At 47.9% G+C, this 20431-nt stretch overlaps 1 protein-coding gene across 5 annotated transcripts in view; it reads left to right on the top strand.

Moving 5' to 3' along the window:
• SRGAP3 (SLIT-ROBO Rho GTPase activating protein 3) overlaps positions 1-20431 on the top strand; it is a 246679-nt gene that overhangs the window by 125473 nt on the left and 100775 nt on the right. For all 5 annotated transcript variants that reach the window (XR_009732455.1, XM_061396335.1, XM_061396333.1 and 2 more), the window contains exon 3: positions 14669-14831. Coding sequence is in view for 4 of the 5 variants with exons in the window: in XM_061396335.1 (XP_061252319.1) it covers positions 14669-14831 (163 nt within the window). In the remaining variant the exon portion in view is untranslated. The remainder of the gene's footprint in view (positions 1-14668; positions 14832-20431) is intronic.

Genomic DNA, 20431 nt, shown 5'->3' on the forward strand with positions numbered 1-20431 from the left:
GCCGATAGGAGTATAGCTCTCCGGGAAGGCATGATGGTGCCCTGGGTGACAGCAGAGCAGAAAGAAAGTGGACAGGTGCTGGGAACTCTCTCAGAGGTAGAGTTGAGAGGAATCCATATCTGACCTGAGATGAAGGGACTTCAGGAGATGTGGCAAAAGCTGCCACCCTGTGATACCTGATAATCTGTTTTCCTTGTCTGCCCCTCTTTTGACAATTGGGCTGCCAGCTCCAAGATGGCAGATGGGGTGGCTGTTGACTTGGGGTCTCTAGCACCTGGCACCAGCCCTTACTGGATGTTTATTGAATGAATGAATGAAGGTCAGATGGTAATTAGAGTGGCTCAGGGCTGGGGGTGGTGGGAGTCAAGGAAGGGGACATTTGTCTTCTGGCAGCGTTAGGAGCTTGGGGAGGCTCTTGGGTGAAGGGCCACACAGTCTGGTAGCTCGCACAGGCACAGAGTTGCTGAGAGGACAGCGTGGACTTTACAAGGTCTCTCTGACTAAGGAATCAGGGCCTGCACTCTAGTTTACCAAGTGTGGTCCTAACCAGCAGCTTTGGCATCCCTATCCTCTGGGGACTTGTCAGAAATGCAAAGCCCTTAGCCTCCCCTCAAATGTGCTGAATGAGAAACTCTGGGGGTGGGGCCCAGCAGTCTGTATTTTAACAAGTCCTTCAGGGGATTCCAATGGCCATTTACGTTGAAGATTTGCCCAAGATGCTGATTTTCTAGGTGATAAACTGTTTACAATTCACTGTCAAGCTATGCCAGCCTTCCGCATCCCTCAGCTCCCCCGGGGTAAAATCCATAATCCAGTGCCCAAGGACCCACTGGCCTTGTCCATTTTGAGGCCTGGAGCTGGGAGCCCTTCCTGAGCAGGAGCATGGCAGGCAGCACACGGGGGCTTAAATCCTTCCTCTGAGGATAGGTGGGTATCCTCCAAACAGCCTGGGTAGTTCTAGGAAACTAGAGGTTTCCTGGAACTAGGATTTCTTCTTCCTGCAGAGAAGTGTTTTCTGAAACCCCAGCACTTTGAGATGTCTGGTCAGAGGAGGGGAGGTGAGGAGAGAGAAAATGAGTTGAGGTGAGAGACTGCCTGCTCCTCACCTCCCCTTCCAGATTCCTGGTGGGCCTCAGGACGTGGAAGACTCTGAGAGACTCTATAGTAAATAAGCTTGTTGACTTCTTTCTGAAGGCTTTTAGACCACAGAATTCTCCCTCCCCAATCATGCATTGGAGAAGGAAATGGCAACCCCCTCCAGTGTTCTTGCCTGGAGAATCCCAGGGATGGGGGAGCCTGGTGGGCTGCCATCTCGGGGGTCGCACAGAGTCGGACACGACTGAAGCGACTCAGCAGCAGCAGCAGCAGTGTGTGCATGTGCGTGCACAGTCACTCAGTCATGTCTGACTCTTTGTGACCCCATGGACTATAGCTCACCAGGCTCCTCTGTCCATGGAATTTTCCAGGCAACAATACTGGAATTGGGTGCTGTTTCCTACTCCAGGGCATCTTCCCAACCCAGAGATCCAACCTGTGTCTCTGTGTTTCCTGCATTGGCAGGCAGATTCTTTACCATTACGCCACCTTTTTTAAACCAAACTAGCACTCTCTGGGACCCAGTTTGAAAAGCTCTGTTGAAACAAACTCCGGATTCCCCTTTGGAATGTTGGAGCTCCATGCAAACAGTGTGGGAGGTGAGGGAGCCCCCTTCTATTTCTGACTCCCTCAGTTTTTGAAACCCCTGGCCTTCTGGGGAAATACCTGATAAAAATGCTCTCTTCGGAAGTTAAGTGTTGGTTGCTAGTATGTGGACAGCTGTTATAAAAGGAACAGGGAATTCTATTCAAATATGTTTAAGATGGGGAAATTCAGAGTGTGGAAAAAGCTGGAAGGTGCTTGGCCAGTCAATGAATGATGTTTAATATTCTCTGCGAAGTAGGTTTAGAGCATCTCAGCTTCACAGAGCAGTTGAGAAGGATTCAGTGAGTAACCAACTTGATTGCCAAGAAAACTTGCTTCTTTGGGGGGATGAAACATCATGGATGTTTTGTTTCCACAGATGTAGCATTTCCCTAAAAAGATGCTACAATTTAGACTTAACCTTCCAGGTGAGTCCTGGGGACAGAAGCACTTTTGTAGTGAGTAAATTGAGCCTATCGATGTGCAAAGGATTCAGAATGAAAAGGTTGGCTCAGACTGAGGTGGGGATGATGGGGGAGGCCCTCCAGGTGGGACTCGCATCTCATAGCTGCTGCTGTTACTATGGCTGTTGTCACACCAGTGATGGCTTTCCAGCAATGCTGTCCAGAGCTGGTGTTCTCCTGGGACGGGTTGCCAGATGAGTCCTTCCCGAGGGCTCTATGTCTGTGCTGTGCAGGTTGTTTAATCTTTCAGATACCCCCCACATCTCTGTCACCGTATGTGAGGTCTCTAGTAGATGTTTTACATGCATTATCTCATTAAACTTCATGGTAGACATTGTGACCTGTGAGGTAGGTACTATCTCTCTCTTTCTAGTTGGAAGTATTGAGGTTTTGAGAAATTAAGTAATTTGTCCAGAGGGACACAGCCAGAGCATGTAAGTGGCAGAGCCAAAATTCTAATCTTGGTTTAACTAGTTCCATAATGCGAAAATGCTTCTAGCTGCATGACTCTGGGTGTGCCCCTCGCCTCTCCGGTTTGGGTTCATGTTTCCTGAGAGTCACCCATCAGCCCAGACCACATCCTCCTTGTGTGGGTATCACAGGGCCTCTTCTTCTCCTGCTGGTCAGCTCATGCTTATCACCCCGGGCCAGCTCAGGGCTCACCTCCTCTGCACAGCCCCATAGTCGGCAGCTCCTCCCCTGGCCTCCCACAGTGATCTGTGCGTTGCTGTCCTGGGGCTCGGGTCAGATTATCAAGGAATGATCCAGTTCATGTGTCTGGTTCTCCCACGTGAAACTGCCAGCTGCTTGAAGGCAAGGGACCATTTCTAGGCAGTCTCCCCCCCTCTCTCTGACATACAGATAGAAACTCTGTCAAAGGTTTTTGAATGAATAACTGAAAAGACCAAGATACTACCAAAAACTTCCTTCAGAAACCAAAGGAAATAAATAGACTTACCTTGTGCGGCTGCAAAAGAGAGACGTGAGGTCCAAGGATAACATTTTCAGAGAAGCAGATTTTCACTCAACCTGGAGAGTGTTCCTGTAGCCAGAACTGTCCAGCATTAAAGGGGCTGCCTTGGGAGGTGTGAGCTCCCAATCCACAAAGGCGTGTGCACAAAGGCCAGGTGTTTTAGGAACACATTTCTGTAACATGAAGGCTGGTTAGATGGATTGGTGTTTCTCAAAATGAGGGAGGTATCGTCCGCAGCACATGAGCCATAAATAGGACTGATCTCGTCAATCCTCTACTACTCTCTGTGGTTACAGTTTGTTTCCAGTGTGTTGCTAACACCCCTCTAACCCCCTTTTAACTAACAGACAGCAAACCCAGGGCATCAGCATCTGCCTAGGATTGAATGATACTCTTTTGAACTTACTTTTTCATTACCTTCTATTTAGGGCAAGTGATGCTGTTTTTTAAAAACTTTTTATTTTAACCAAGACTAGGGAAAGCCCTTTGTAAATAAACCCATATAAGTAAAAAGAAGCAATGAGCAGGGAGGTATGTTGTGGGTGCAGGGTGGCAGAAATCCAGAAGCCAGCATGAGACACCCTGAGGGCCCCTGGCTCTTGGAAAGTGAACATCTTTCATCTCTGCTCTCTCCATCCTCCACCGTTGTCTTTGTTGCTGGGAGGGATTTTAAGGCAGGAGGGTCAGTGTCTTGAGTGGTCCTTGCAGTGGTTACAGCCCCTTTTTCCTCCTCCTAGTTTTTCCATCTGGGCCCTCCCCAGATCCTACACCCAGTGTCCTGGAATCTTCAGAGACTCATCAGCAACTTCCAAAGTGTTAACCAGGACATGATTTACTTATATTTGGATACCTGGGGGAGGGCATGGCAACCCACTCCAATATTCTTGACTGGAGAATCCCATACACAGAGGAACCTGGAGGGCCACAGTCCATTGGGTCGCAAAGAGTCAGATATGACTGAAGTGACTTAGTACACGTGCACGAATGCTTAATATACATAGATACATGCCTATCATTTCAATTTTATTTTAAAATAAACAATAGATATTGTAATAAAGGTAAAATAGATATTGTGGTAACTAAGTAGTATGCAGTAACTATTGTTGCTAATAATTAACAAGCAGTAGTATGCAGTGGTTTAGTTTTGACTCCATTCCATTAAGCACAGAGGATAATAATGACCTTCCAAGATTATATAGCACCTTACACTTTGCAAAGGGTTTCCCCAGCCTTTGGCTGCTTAAATACTCCCAAGAATCCTGGTGGGGCTGGCGGAGTCAGGGACGGTGTTGTCATCCCCATCTAACAGGCAAGAGACCCAAAGGCCAGCCAGGGTGGGCCCTGCTTAGGATCCCGCGCTGATTGGTGAAAGAACTGACCAGAGGAGCTGTGGGTCAGCACCCTTTGTCTGCTGAGTGCTGCACACACTGCGTGATACACCCATCTGGCGGGTGGATAAACAAAAGCAAAAGGTCTCACAGGGAACGAGAAGATGAGGTTGCTCGGATATTGCCTTATGAGGCAGGGACTTTGTCCTGGTACTAAGAATCCATTCAGCAAGTCAAAAGGGAGCTCAGCAGTGCTGCCAGGCACCGGCTCAGCGTGCCCGCACTTTGAGGTGTGAGGACTGAGCCAGCAAGCAGGTGATTACTTCTACGTTAAGGTGGAGGAGGCAGGTGGGGCATCTCTAGGCCATTGGCCCTGGACCTTGAAATACTCATGAGGGTTTCCTAGGGGAGAAGGGGGTAATGGGAGGAGGAAAATCAATATTTATAGCAAACCTACTGTGGGCTCTACATCCACATACATCAGTCAATGAATTTCCCCAGTGGCCTGGTGACATGCTGGTTGTAATAACAGTGATGCCAATAATAATTATCATTAGTATCAGATGCTGGGTTTGATGCTGAGAGTGTCTCATGAATTTCCTCATTTAATCCTTAAAGCACCTAAAGTTAGTTAGGTGTTATACACCCTGTTTTACAGATAAGGAAAATAAAAGATTTAACTAGCTTCCCAAGTTCACCCAGATGGTGAGGGGCAGAACTGGGTATTTGGACCCCAGCCTTTGATGCCATAGAACCCAGCACGGGTAAGCGTAACCTGCTTCAGCCAGGTGACTCAGTTTATATAGTTTTTCCCTTTTGGATTGACTGTCTCAGGGCTGGTGTCAGCTGAAGGCAGCTTCTAAGTCAGCAGACTGCAGCTGAGTGAAGGGGTTGGCCTAGCCCCAAAGCCTCACACCGGTGGTCTGCCACCAGGCGACTCCCAGGCAAAGCCCCAATCACACTCTGCCCCTTCACCTGGGCAGCTGCTCTGCCTCCCACCTGGCCTTCCCGCCCAGTGACCATATCACTGGTCCATTCAAAACCTTCATTTGACCTTGACTTTCGAAGCCCTTCGTGGTCTGGCTCCTTCCTTCCTGCCACAGCTGCCTCCTCTTCACTGCGTCCTGCATCGCCCCTGCCCAAGCCCAACAGAAATTCTTTGGCCCCGGAACATCTATGTCCTGTCTGACCTCACAGCTTCACACTCAGCCTTCTCTCTGCCTGCAGGATGTGCCTGTCTTTGCATGTCCCACCCAGCAAACTCTTACATGTACTTCAAGCCCACTGCAAATGTTTCCATGATTCCCCATCCACCCTGAGGCAGAATAAGCCTCTCCCTCCCCACCTCCTCTGAGGTCCCCTTACTTAGACAGCATAACAAAGGAGGCGTCTGGTACTCTGATCAGCATCCCTCCCTTCTTCTCTTGATAACAAGACCTCGATTTTCCTCTGGGGAATCATCCCTCAACAGTGGTGAGCCTGTGACCAGCACTGCATCCTTGGCCACATGCATCCTAGCAACATATAATTCAGGACTTTTGGTGGAACGACTGGGGGAAAGCTTTCCTTTTATGGATTACTATCAGTCACGGTACTTGCCGTTTGGAGAGGGTCTGCCTGAGAGTGAAGCCAGCGCAGAGAGATGAAGGCAGAGCCCAGAGACAGAGCAGTCCTGCTGACATTCTTTCAGCCTCTGGATGCAGCTATGCCTCTTTACAATTTTTTATTACAATTTTTGATCCTTAAAATTTTTCTTCCTCCCATTACTGCTATTTTTGTTTAAGTCAGTCTGAAGTAAGTTTTTCTGTCAATTCAACTAAAGGAGTTCTGACAGTGGCCATAAGAATTCTTGGTTTGGCTTAAGTTTGGCTGCTAGATTGTGAGCCTTCTCAAGCCTCATCCAGTCATCTTTTTAATTCCCTGGGATTGGACAGTTCCCAGCACATGGCAGATATTCAAAGGATATTAAAAGAGTGAGTGAATGAGTGAATGGCTCTAGAGGGGTACAGGGAGATACGAGAGATGGTTCCTGCCCTCAGAGGGGCTAAGTGATGACACAAGCCCACACACGTGAAGGACAACTGACGAGTGAGTTAAGCAAGAAGATAAAATGTCATCCGGAAGTAACTATGTGAGAAGATTGACGTGAGCGGTGCAGACGGAACATTGAGTGGCTCTCAGATGACCCCTGGAGGAAAGGCCTTTGAAATAGATTTTGCTGCGTGGAGTAAGGAGGGGAAGGCATTCCAAGTGAGTGAAGGCAAAGAAGCGAGGCAGGAATGCCCATGACCCCAGGAGAGCTACCCCTCTTCCCAGGCTTCAGCAGCCTCCCTTCCCTGTCTTTGAGGCTAGATACATAAATAGGGAGGGAATCGCCATTCACCATTTTCATTTTTGTGTTTCTTGTTAGTTTTTTCAAATAAGTTGTGGGATTAGAGAAAAAATCTTTTGTGAGATCACATGTGTGCATTTGGTTTTGAAACATACAGTGGCTGTTGTCATAGAGGTCTGAAAGGCCCTCACTGGCCACTCCATCACTCACCCACGCATTTTGATAGATGAGGCAGGAAAGCCTCAGAGAATTTGAGCTGCAAGCCCAAGAACACACAGCCAGTTAGCAAAGTAGGGCCACAAGCTGAAGCATGCTCCTCAACTCCCAGTAAAATGGCCTCAGATTCCTTAAGGGCGAAAAATACATGAACCAAGAAACCCATTCCTGGCTCAGAGCTTCACCTACTTACTGCCTGGAGCAGAGAGGGGGTTAAGGGAAAGAGCCGGACTAGTGGCAGATGGGCTGGGCCTCAGATGCCAGCAAAGGAGGTCAGACTTTATCCTCTGTGTCAAAGGTCCATTTGCTTCCCTCGTGAACCCCAGGGAAGATGCCTAAGTCACCACTCAAACTCTCCTCAGACTCTTGATCCACCTGGGGTGGCAGCCTTTGATGGGTTGAATTGAGTCCTCCCCAAATCCACAGGATTTGAGGTCCCAAACTGTTCAGTACCTGAGTGTGACCTTGTTTGGAGATAGGGTCTTTATATCAGAGGTAATCAAGTAAAGATGAGGGCATTAGAGTGGGCCCTAATCCAACATGACTGGTGTCCCTATAACATAAACAGAGGGGAATTTGGACATAGACACACATCCAGGGAAAACATATGTGAACGTGAAGGTGAAGGCCAAATGCCAAGGGACACCACAGATGGCCAGCACACCCCCAGAAGCTGTGGGAAGAACACAGAACAGGGGAGCTCCCCCACAGCCTTCAGAAGGAAACACCCCTGCCAACTTTTTGATCCCAGACTTCTAGCCTCCAGAGCTGGGAGACAGTACACTTCTGCTGTTGAAGTGACCCATTTGTGGTGCTGTCTGGACACACAGAAGCCTGGTGTCCAGCAATACACTGCCCAGACGCTCATCCTGTCCTTCGAGCCCTGGTCCACTCTGCCCCGCTGGCCAGGCCTCCGCCCCTCGTCCACCCGCTCTGCCCTCAGGAACTTCTGGGTATTCTCTCCTTGATCCCTTGGCCACCACCATACACCCTACCCAGCTCATCCTTCTAGGCACTTTTCACCTATCTGCCAATTGTGTGCCCAGACCTTCCTGGCACCAGAGAAACAGTGGTGAGTAAGATAGACATAAACTTTGTTTGGCTGTATCAGTCTTACCTGAGAAAGGGCAGAAGACAGCAAGGATATTGCTGTAAAAAAAAAGAAAGAAAAAGACAGACATAAGCTATAAAGCCATCAAAGACAGAAACAAAAAATAAATGAAGTGGGCGGATGCCAAGAATGATAGTGGTTTAATAACAATAAAAATAGGGTGGTGTGCTAGAGACCAGGGAGCCGCTGGGGGGCAGAGAAGGCCTCAATGAGGAGAAATGTCTCAGCTAAGTTCTCAGTGACAGGAGGAACCACCTCCAGCTTCCCTGGGTGAGGTGCACACTGCCCCTCCTCTGCCATTATAGACTGGGGAGATACCAGCCATTTCTCCTTTGTAGCTCTTATCACTGATGCCATTTCCTATCTAGTTATGTGCTTATTTGGTTGTCTTCTGAGGCCCCTACTGGACTGTAAGCTCCATCAGTCAGGGAGCGTGACTCATTTTACTTCCCATTGTCTGGCACAAAAGATGGCACCCAGTTGATATTTGCATAATTAATCATTAATGCTCCCAGCAAGGACAACGAATACCAAATCCTCCTTGGGGCAACTTAGGTAGCAAGAGGTTAAGCCTACTTCTCGGGCCCTGGAGAGAGTGCTTTCCTGAGCTCTGCTGGCAGCCACCCAAGCAAGCCCGGTGCAAGACCTGGGAATGTCTTGGAAGGGAGCAGGAAGCCAGAGGCAGGGACTCAGCATCTTGGGGATGGGATGAGCTTCAGGGGCTCCCCTCCCTCCTTGAGGGTCCACCATCCCAAGGCAGTGGATTTGGATTCATCTGCAAAGTGGGGCTCAGCAGGCCTGAAAGTGGGTTCTGTTTGCTAAGCAGAATTTTCCGGCCCCCAGCCGGGAAGTGGGAGAACCTGGCTCATTGCTGATTTCATTTTCCCAACTCGCCAGCTTGGCAAGGCCTCTCTCCTCTAGCTGCAGTCACTTGGAGCCTCATACCTAGTTCTCTTAGCCAAGGGAAGAAAGCTGTGACTCACCAGAAATTGTCATTGCTATTTTCTGGCTGTAAAAAGGAAAACACACACGTATATGTGAAAGTTCTCGATTTTACCTCAGCTCAGCAGCTTCCACGTGCTGTGTAGACACAGGGATGCAGGATTGGGAAAGCAGAAAAGCCCTCAGGATGTACCATAGAAGACAGAGCGCCTGCCCACATTAATTTTGGCATCTTCTCAAAGTGTGGCTGCAGCAGGCGAAATGGCTGCAAATGTGGAGATCTGGGTCTCAGGTCAAAGGGGTCCTATTTGCAAAAGGGACAAGGAAAGAGAAAAGAGAAAGTCAGTGTCCAGCTCTGCCATCCGTGGCCTGCAGGCTTCTTCCTGCAGTCCAGGTACACTGCAGATGGCCAGTGGGATGGTAGCCATTGCACCGGCCAGAACTCTTGGGACCCTGCTCCTGCCCCCGCCTGTGCCTTGCTTCCTGGGCTCCAGCCAGACTGGCCTTTATTCAGTTCCTTAAATGCCCCAAGCTCCCTGTCCCCCAGTGAGCCTTTGCCTGTCATGTTCCTTCTGCCTGGTAGCCTCTCCCCCGAGCCCACCTTCATCTGGCTCCCCCATCTCTTCCTTTAGAGCCCAGCCAAAGGGTCCTCTCCCTTAGGGACACTTCAGTGACCCCCGAAACAGGCCAGGTCCCCTTGTTGTGGGCCCTCATGCACCACACTCTCTTCTCTAACACTTTGTGCAACTGTGACTTCATCTGCACATACTGAACGCTCTGAGGGTTACCTATCTCCCTGCTGCACTGTGAGCTCCGTGGAGGTGGGACTGTCTCTTATCCTCCACGTTATGTCCCTGGAGACTGGTCCATGTGAAATATTCAATCAGAATGTATCAGGTGGATGAACTGCTGAATGACCGTGAGTAAATGATGGTGGAGGCGTTTTCTGGTGTTTAACACCAAGGTTGCCAATATGGTCTGAGTAGCCAGGCCATAGAGGTTAAGGACCTACATAGAGTCACACAGGCATTATGGATGCAGGGGAAGACCCACACCCTGACCAGGTCCAGGCGTGCTTCTGTTTTCCTGTGTCTTTTGGTCTCACTGGCTAGGCCCCAGTCTTTCGCCCTTCCCTCTTCCTGCTGATGTGGTGAGAACCAGGTGCCATTGTGGCAGGATCACAGATGGCAGCTCTCCACAGAGTGGCCAACTCTTCCCTGCTCCTGGCTGTGGACAGCCCTGTTCACTCCAGTCTTTTAGTCTTACAGGTGAGCTGCCCCATAGGAGGGGAGCCAGGGCTGGGAGAAGGTGGGGTGAGCCAGAGCAGCCTCCTGTGTGGGGTGGACCCAGAGGATGGGCCTGCTGGTTGGAAGGCAGGTCTGGGACAGTGTCTCTGCCGAGGATGGGCTGGCCCCTCGTCCGCATCCTGCGCTTCTTCCAGGTCACCAGGGCAGGAGGAGGCCGGCCCTGCCCCGCACCACCCCCAGCCATAGCCTCCTGAGGATTGGCCTCTTCTGCCATGTGGCCACGTGCATTTGTAAAGAGTTCCAGATCACCCCATGGTTTCAAATATCATCCAAGGGCTTGTTGCCAGCGTCCACATTTGTCTCTCTAGCCAAGGTACCATCCTCTGGGTGTTCCATATGCCCTTTAGAAGGAACCCATCACCTTCCCTTCCTGCCCTGCTTCTATAAGTGCCCTCATCTCAGTAAATGCGAACCCTGCTCTCAGGAGCCCAACCTGGGAGACTTGGAGTCATCCTGAGTGTCTTCTCTCTTCCAACCAGTCAATCTCAGGGTGCAGTCAGTTTACCACCTAAATGTTTCTTGAATCTCTCAACTTCCCTTGCGGCCCCCTCGAGTTCGTCCTCACACAATAGCCAGAGTGAGAGTTTGAAAGCGAAATTTTACCCTTTCACTCCCTTGCTCTAAACCCCTCAATGACTCCTGGCCAACATCAGGATGAGGATCAAACTCTCTACTGTGACTTAAAGGCCTGTGTGGCCTTTGCCTGATTCTCCAGCCTTGTTTTTCATTCTCCCACACATCACTCCAGGACACCATGCTCGAACCCCCTTGACCATGGTTTGACTCACTAATCTGCTCTGTCTAGGCCTTTGTTCATTATATTTCTCCACCTAGAAACTCTGCCTGTCAAACCCCATTCCAGCCTTGAGTTCTCAGTCTAACAAATGCTTTCTTAAGGATCCACCCACGCTTACCCCTTCTCTGCCCCATAATCTCCTTCCTGTCACTACGTTTATGAGGCTGCATCGTCACCTTCTGTTTCCTTACCTGAGTGGGAGGCTTGTATAAGCAGAGTCTTGCTTGCTGTGGTCACTGGTGCAAGCCCAGCCACTCACCCGCCTGTCTGGTACATCCACACAGAGACAGACAGTGAACGAATGAATGCCTGAAGGAACCGAGGCCTTCATCTTCCCAGCAGCCTCTTACCTTAGCTTGACAAGTCCTTGGTTGCTTCCGGGTAATCCTCTCCTTGCCTCTGCTCCTTCTGCCACCCCGCAATCCTGTGTGAGGCTGTGTTGCCTCTTGCCCACAGCCGAGGAAAGCAGCTCTTTCTGCTCTCTTATCCAGCCTCCCTGGCCAGGTGACCTAATTAATGGTCCCCAAGCTGTCCCAGCACTTCTGGGCCCTTTCAAGATCTTTTTCCTTCCCCCTGAACTTCACCTTCTGGTGTGACTTCCATAAATTTTGCACTTTTCTTTCCCTGATGCTGTTCAATTCTTGCATCCCCAGGCTGAGTTCAGCCCCTGAAGTAATTTAGGTAACAACTCAGTTATCTCATCTTACCTTTAATCTATCCATTCCCATCACCACCTAGGAAGCAGTGGAAATAGGATGTAAACTATTTCCTTCCCAAATCCACGTCTCCCCTTGCAGTTCTTATCTTGGTTCATGTTATCAGCATCCACCCAGTTGTCTGAGATCCAGACCTCAGAATCACCGTTCACTTCCCCCTTGCCGGTGGTGGTCGCTAAGTCATGTCCAACTCTTGCAACCGCATGGGCTGTAGCTTCCCAGGCTCCTCTGTGGGATTTCCCAGGCAAGAATACTGGAGCAGGTTGCCATTTCTTTCTCCAGAGGATCTTCCCAACACAGGAATTGAACCTGGGTCTCCTGCATTGCAGGCAGATTCTCTACCAACTGAGCTATGAGGAAAGCCCAAGAATACTGGAGTGGGTAGCCATTCTCTTCTCCAGGGAATCTTCCCAATCCAGGGATTGAACCTGGACCTACCTGCCTTGGAGGCAGATTCTTTACCATTGGAGCCACTACCTGCTCTCTATTTCTAGGAAGTCTTCAAGATTCTCATCTCTTCCAGTGAGGAGTCTCTTAAACCTGCCCTTCTCTGGCCACCACCCAGGCCCTCATCATCTCTCTTCTCCTGGACTAGAGTCACCTCCTGATTGGTCCTCCTGCTTCCAGCACCACACCTCTGTCCACACCCATCCACCCATCCATCTACCCACCCATCCATCCACCGTCTTCCAGTCTGCCCTCAGTGATCTTTGTAAGATACACATTGGTTTGATCATACCTCTGCTTAAGTAACTTCCATGACTCCCCACTGCCCACAGCAGGCATTCTTAACACTGGGTACACATTAAACACTTCTGGAGAATGTTATAAAAATACCAATACCAAGGCTCTCTCCCCCAGAGATTCCAACTTAATTGGTCTTGGAAGGGGCCTGGATCTTGGTCTTTTTAAAAAGCTTCCTAGGCGATTTTAGTGTGCAACTCGGGTTGAGAACCATATGGCCTAGATGATAAAACCCCAACTTATTAGGCTGGCATTCAGCTCCCCACAGTCAAACCTTTAACTGATCTCCCCATCCTTATATCCTCTCCTAACACACTTAGGATTTAGCTCTGCTCTTCTGCTCCTAGCTCTGGGGAGCTACTTCTTCGTATCCACAGGTCCCTCTGCCTACAATTCCATCTCTCTCTGCCCCTCTGGAAAGCTCCTACCTATGCTTCAGGACCCAGCACAAATGTGGCCTTCTTGTTGGGTTTTTCCTCCACAGCATATGCTATGTGTCAGGCATGTTTCTGGGCACTGATTATGGTAACTAAGAGAGAAACACTTCCTGCTCTCAAAGAACTTCAAGTAGGGCAATGGGTGAGGAATGGAAGCTCCTTAGGGCAGAAATCCTCAAACCTGAGTATGCATCACAGTCCCCTGGAGGGCTGGTCAAAACACAGACACTGGGCTCAGGGCCAAGACTTCTTATTAAGTGGTCTAGGGTAGCCCCAAGAATTTGCATTTACTACAGATTTCCAAGTGGAGCTGATGGGTCTGGGCTGGGCTCCACCTCTGAGAACTCCTGTCCTAGAGTGAAGTCAGAGGCATGCTCTCCAGAGAGTATCATTTAGGCTGAGACCCAGCGACAGGGAGAAAAGTGGGGCTTATGCGCTCCAGATACACAGAGTGCAGGAAGTCCCCAGTGGGGAGAGGTTGGCAGGAAAGCACAGGGGATGTGACGGGGACGTAGGCGGAACTCCGCGCCTTCTCCAACTTCTCATGCAGAACGGATGCTCTGCACGTCTCCATCATAACGTTCAGCACCTTCCACTGTAATCCTTTTGCCTCAGCTGCCTCATTAGGAGCCCCTGGGAGGCAGGTTTGTGCCACAGTCACCTGAGACCTGACATGGAACAAATGCCAAGGGATTAGGAGGACAGGAGGCTGGGCTGTTGGATGTCAGTGTCCCGGCTTTTTCTCTAGGCTGAAAGCAAAAGAGAAGATGCTTCATTTATCTTATAGCATAATGTCTCCTTTCTTTCTCTTAGAGGTTCTAACCTATCTATCCTCTGTCTAAACCAAATTCCCTTCTCCCAGATTCCTGTTTCCTGGACAGATTTTTAGGCCATTTGGTGATAGAAAAGTCAACTGGCCTCTCCTCACCTATCTTTCCCAAGCCCAGGGTTTGGGTGGAGTAAAGGGAGGGTCAGTCACAGCTGCCCAGAGGCCCTCAGGGCTCCCCTCTCCCTTATTTCCACTTGACTTTGGGAGGATGATATGGTCATACTGGGAGTCAGCCGAATTTCCCTCCTCAAAAGTGCTGATAGGAGGCTGCGTTTCCTGAGAGAACCCTGGCCAGCCCCCAGGGGGAGCCAGGCAGGCCTGGGGGGATTGGACCTTGGGCCAGGCACCCTAAGGTGATGAATGAGCCTCTCTGCCTCAACATAACCTTCCCACCTTGGAAAGTGGAGTAAGGGTTATAGGTCAAGAACACAGCCCTGATGCCCTGTGTGGCAACAAGGGGTTATTGGTTTGACACTGATTTCTAATTGTCCTTCACTCTTCCTGGACACCAGGGTATACACATACTTTACTGAGGCTAACAGAGGGGTCTTTGGTAAAGCACAGAGAAGACAGAAATATTTCATTTCCTAAGGAAAGACTGATGCAAAGTGGCCCCAGCACTGCTCTGTGACCTTGGGAGGACTGCCTCAGCCCTCATGGTCTCTGTCGCTGTTAAATGTATTATAGGAAAACGAATTTGAAAGGGCCCCACTAAGGTCAAAAGAGCTGCGGTGGGTGACAATGTAGAACATTTGTGGATGGCAATTCTAATGAGCTGTCTTGGTTTCTGTAGGAAAGACCAGTATCTCCTCTCGCCCGTGAACTGTTGGTATCTAGTCCTGCACCAGACCAGGCGGGAGAGCCGAGACCATGCCACCCTCAATGACATCTTCATGAACAATGTCATTGTCCGCCTCTCCCAGATCAGTGAGGATGTCATCAGACTCTTCAAAAAGGTGGGTATTTGGGCCACCTGGGTTTCTGCCCCAGGCTGGCCATGGTGAGACTGCCAGCCAGGGTGGGGTGTGGTCTGGGAACATGGGACCAAGGGGCAGGCGTGTTGAAGGGGACGAGAGGCTGAGGATTGGACTTGGCCCCCAGGCTCCGAGTTTGTGGCTGGGGCTTAGCCACTTCAGCAACCACCATCAGCACAAAAATAAAAACCTTTGCATGGTTAGGTAAGTTGTACATTCTTTCCAGGAAATCTGGAAAAATAGAGATGAGCTCACACATAGAAAGTAACATCACCTGAAATGTTATCTCTCAGCCATAATCACTTTGGTTGTCAAAGGAATTTCTTCATATGTACATATGTAAATACCTTTTCTATGACTGCTTGTATTTATACATTTTGTAGAATATGTGTGTACTTTTCCCAAATGGGGTAAGACTGCATATGATTTTACTCCTTATGTTACCTAACAAATTGGATACCACTGTATTATAAAATTTTTCCATATCAATGAATATAATTCCAAACATTTTGAAAGATTACATAGTTTTTCATCATATAGATATATCCTAGTTTATTTAACCAGTTGTTTATTGTTGAACACTTCAGTGATTTCCATATTATTTTAAATATTGCTGCTGTGAGCTTCTTTTATATACACCTTTGTCATATTCAGTGCTATTTTTAAAAAATTTAGGTATAGTTTATTTACATTATATTAGTTTTAGGTATATAGCATAGTGATTCAGTATTTTTACAGATTGTACTCCATTAAAAGTTATTACAAGGTAATGTTTATATTTTCCTATGCTATACAGTATGTCCTTATTTTTTATTTATTTCATTTATTGTAGTTTGTGTCTCTTAATCTCATACCACTTATTTGCTCCTTTCCCCTTTGGCAACCAGTTGTTTGTTTTCTGTATCTGTGAGTCTGTTTCTTTTTTGCATATACATTCGTTTGTATTATTTTTTTGGATTCTACATATAAATGATATAATACAGTATTTATCTTTTCTGACTTATTTCATTAAGCATGATATTCTATAGGTTCATCCACATTGTTCTAAATAGCAAAATTTCATCATTTTTATGGCTGAATAATATTCTGTTTTATATATATATATATATATATACCACAAGTTTCTTATTTATTCATCATTTGATGGGCTATTGCTGTTTTCTTAAGATCAATTTCTGTAACAGGAATTTTAAGGTCAAAGTTTGCTCATTTGTTTGTCTATCAAATGAGGTTAAGATCATCTACTTCCCAGGGCAGTGTGAGGGTTAAATGAAGTGGTGCATGTGAAGGAGGGGGCTGTTATTGAGAAGTGGTTCAGGGTGTTGTCTCGGGTCCAGAATTCTTAAATCTCAGGATTCATTTTCCTGGCTGCATTGTTTATTAGCTGTATGTCTTTGGGTTTGTTACGTAAACTCTCTGAGCCTCAGTTTCCTTATTTGTGAAATGGGAATAGAAATACCCACAGGGCAGCTACTTGGGTTAAGAGGGTTGTTAATCCCTGTAAAGCATGGAAAGCAGAGCCTGGCACTGAATAAATGCTGAGGAAAGCTGGCTGTTATTATGCTAGTGTAGGAGACTATTACTATTAAAATGATATAGCTCATCCATTTTTGCCTGTTGCCAGTTTTAGGGAAGAGGTGACATGGGATTGCCAGACACCCAGGGGAAGATGCCAAGTTGGTTTGAGATACAGTCATCTCTCCCTGGTCTGTATGTGGTTTGTCCTCTTTGAGGATGTCTTCTATGGCAAAATTGTAACTGCAAGGTAATTCCCTCCTGCCACACAGTCTTCCTGGGGCTGTGTTTATGAAGTGTTGCTGTTGTGTCCGACTTTTTGCGATCCCATGGACTGCAGCATGCTAGTCTTCCCTGTTCTTCACTATCTCCTGGAGTTTGTTCAAATTAATGTCCATTAAGTCCGTGATGCCATCCAGCCATCTCATCCTCAGCTGCCCTCTTCTCCTTTTGCCTTCAGTCTTTCCCAGCAACAGGATCTTTTCCAACGAATCAGCTCTTCGCATCAGGTGGCCAAAGTACTGGAGCTTCAAGATCAGCATCAGTCCTTCCAATGGATATTCAGCATTGATTTCCTTTAGGATTGACTGATTGGATCTCCTTGCAGTCCAAGGGATTCTCAAGAGTCTTCTCCAACACGACAGTTCAAAAGCATCAGTTCTTTGGCGCTCAGTGTTTTTTATTGTCCAGCTCTCACATCCATACTTGACTACTGGAAAAACCATAGCTTTGACTAGATGGACCTTTGTCAGCAAAGTGATATCTCTGCTTTTTAATATGCTCTCTAGGTTTGTCATAGTTTACCTTCCAAGGAGCAAGGGTCTTTTAATTTCATGGCTGCAGTCACCATCCGCAGTGATTTTGGAGTCCGAGAAAATAAAGTCTGCCATTGCTTCTACTTTTCCTCCTTCTATTTGCTATGAAGGGATGGGACTAGTTGCCATGATCTTAGTTTTTTGAATGTTGAATTTTAAGCCAGCTTTTTCACTCTTCTCTTTCACCTTCATCAAGAGGTTCTTTAGTTTCTCTTTGCTTTCTGCCATTAGAGTGGTGTCATCTGCATATCTGAGGTTATTGATATTTCTCCTGGCAATCTTTATTCCAGCTTGAGCTTCATTCAGCCTGGCATTTCACATGATGGACTCTGCATAGAAGTTAAATAAGCAAAGTGACAATATACAGTCTTGACATATGCCTTTCCCAATTTTGAGCCAGTCCGTTATTGCATATCTGGTTCGAGCTGTTGCTTCTTGACCTGCACATGGGTTTCTCAAGAGGCAGGTAAGGTGGTCTGGTAGTCCCATCTGTTTAAGAATTTTCCACAGTTTGTTGTGATCCACACCGTCAAAGGCTTTAGTGCAGTCAATGAAGCAGGAGTACATATTTTTCTGGGATTTTCTTGCTTTCTCTATCATCCAGCAAATGTTGGCAATTTGATCTCTGGCTCCTCCGCCTTTTCTAAAACCAACTTGTACATCTGAAAGTTCTCGGTTCACGTACTGCTGAAGCCTAGCTTCAAGGATTTTGAGCGAACCTTACTAGCAGGCGAAATGAGCTCAGTTGTTCAATAGTTTGAACATTCTTTGGCACTGCCCTTCTTTGGGATTGGAATGAAAACTGACCTTTTCCAGTCCTGTGGCCACTGTCGAGTTTTCCCAATTTTCTGACATATCGAACGAAGCACTTTAACAGCATCATCTTTTAGGATTTTAAATAGCTCTACTGAAATTCTGTCAGCTCCGTTAGTTTTGTTCATAGTGATGCTTCCTAAGACCCACTTGACTTCACCCTCTGGGATGTCTGGCTCTAGCTAAGTGACCACACCATTGTGGTTATCTGGGTCATCAAGACCTTTTTTGTAGAGTTCTTCTGTTTATTCTTCACATCTCTTCTTAATCTCATCTGCTTCTGTTAAGTCCTTACTGTTTCTGTCCTTTATTGTGCCCACTCTTGCGTGAAATCTTCCTTTGATATCCTGCAGGTTTCTTGAAGAGATCTCTAGTCTTTTCCATTCTATTGTTTTTATTCTATTTCTTTGAAGTGTGGTCTAACTTTAGTATTTGCATAAGCAAACATAATTAGGAAAGTAAATACAGTATCATAAGAAACATTCACATAGCGCTTTGCAAAGCCATACAGAAGTGATTCAGACTACTTGGTCCCATCACAGGCCCCCGCCTGCAGCCACCACCATCACATCTTTTTTCCTGGGTGAGAGGGACTCACAGAGAAAGGTCATTAGGGCCTTTAGGAAATGGAGGGTCTTTTCCTGAGCTGAGCCCTGGACAAGTGAGATAAATCTTTTCAGCTCTCATTTAGGCTGACAGCAGCCTCACTTGTGATGGAGGTTAACGGGGTGGAAAATAATGAAGAAATGTCTACAGCTGAGCTCCTGGCTGCCTTGTTACCAGGCCTGTGCCTGTAGAACAAAGGAAATGACCCAGCCCCTCTGGGCCAGGATTGAGCTGAGGATGAGCCTGATGGGCTGATTTAGCACAGTGTGGCCCCGTGTATCCCATCGGTTATGGATGATCTCAGCATTGAGGCCCGCATCCTTACCTGAGGGATAGTTCTGCAGAGGCTGGTCTCTGGTCAGACTGGGGAACAGGATCATCACTCAGCCCATTTTACAGATGAATAGGTAAAGCCCAAGAACGGCCAGTTATCATCATCTGCAGGAGGCACCACCCCTGGGCTTTGGGATCTGTCTCAGAACTGCCTCTCACTGATGGTGAGACCCTGAGTAGGTCTCTCAGAGACTCAGTTTTCTCATGTGGGGAGCAGAGATGGAGACAGTGCCACATGGGGGCATGGAATTCCTTTACCATCTGCTAAGTCACATTCCCACATTGCCTCTGCAGGAGTGGCTTCCAGGCCAGGCATCCCTCCTGGGCCTGGGCCTGGGGCAGTGGCCCCACTGCCAGCTTCTCAGCGGTGCAGAATGCTCTTTGACTCAATAACTCACCCTTTCCTGATTCTCCATTCTCCCTTCTACAGTGCAGTGTGTTATGCCTGGAGGCAGTGGCTCCCATTCCATAGCCATTTTAGGCTTCTTCTGGGCAAATGGACTTGTGCATGCAGGTGACTATTGCTTTAAGTGTGAGAAATGGATCCACCAGACTGGAACTGTATGAAATCTTAGTGTTCACCGTAGTAATCAGGACTCTTACAGTTGCAAACAACAGAAACCCAGTTCCACTAACTTGAGGGAGGAAAGGAAGCTTATCTGCTCTTCCGAGCCAAGACTGTCTTCAGGCATTTGGGCTTCAAGGGCACAAAGGGTGTTGTCAGAACTTAGTCTCTCTGCAACTCTGCTCCAGTGTTTTCTGTTTTCCAGTTCGTTTGTTTGTTTTGTTTTAAGAAGGGTGGGAGAAAGGCTGATGTATAGTCAGTCTCTCTCTGTGATGACAGCATGGCCCCCACAGCCCCAGGCTTACATCCTACCTGCTTCAAGTCCAGCAGAAAGTGAGAGGTCCCTTCTCCCAGAATTGGGTCTCCCAGGTTCCGACTGACCCAGCGTGGATCGTGTGAGTGCTCCTGAAGCTGGACCTGTTCTGGCGAGACGCAGTGCAGACCTGCCAGGCCTGGGAAACACATCCCTGAAATCGGGTGTACACTCAACTCCCCCGGATGCAGAGGACAGAGAATGGCTGAGGGTAGTTCCCCAGGAAAAACTGAGTGCTTTTCCTTCCAAGAGGGGTGAAAAATAGAGCAATGGATGTCCTCTAGGTCTTCTCTTCCAGTCCTTTAATTGTCTTCTTCCTGAGCTGTTCTCTCTCTGCCAGATCACCCCCCACTCGGCCCCTGCAAAGGGCATTCATTATTTTGTATTCCATTCAGGGACAACTGAGATCAATAGAAAATTCTTCCCAATGTTGAGATAAAATCTTCCAGGGTTTTCACTCACAGGTCCTGTGGGCCAGCTACATCAATCCACATGGAAATCTATCTGTTACTTGAAGACAGAAATCATGACCACATACCCAGGTCCGTCTTGCCTCTGGGTGAACACACCAGGTTCCTTCAGTTGACCCCTTGTGACTTGGCTTTGCATTTTCTGTCTTACT

The sequence above is a fragment of the Bos javanicus genome, chromosome 22, assembly GCF_032452875.1.
Source record: "Bos javanicus breed banteng chromosome 22, ARS-OSU_banteng_1.0, whole genome shotgun sequence".
Lineage (NCBI taxonomy): Eukaryota > Metazoa > Chordata > Mammalia > Artiodactyla > Bovidae > Bos > Bos javanicus.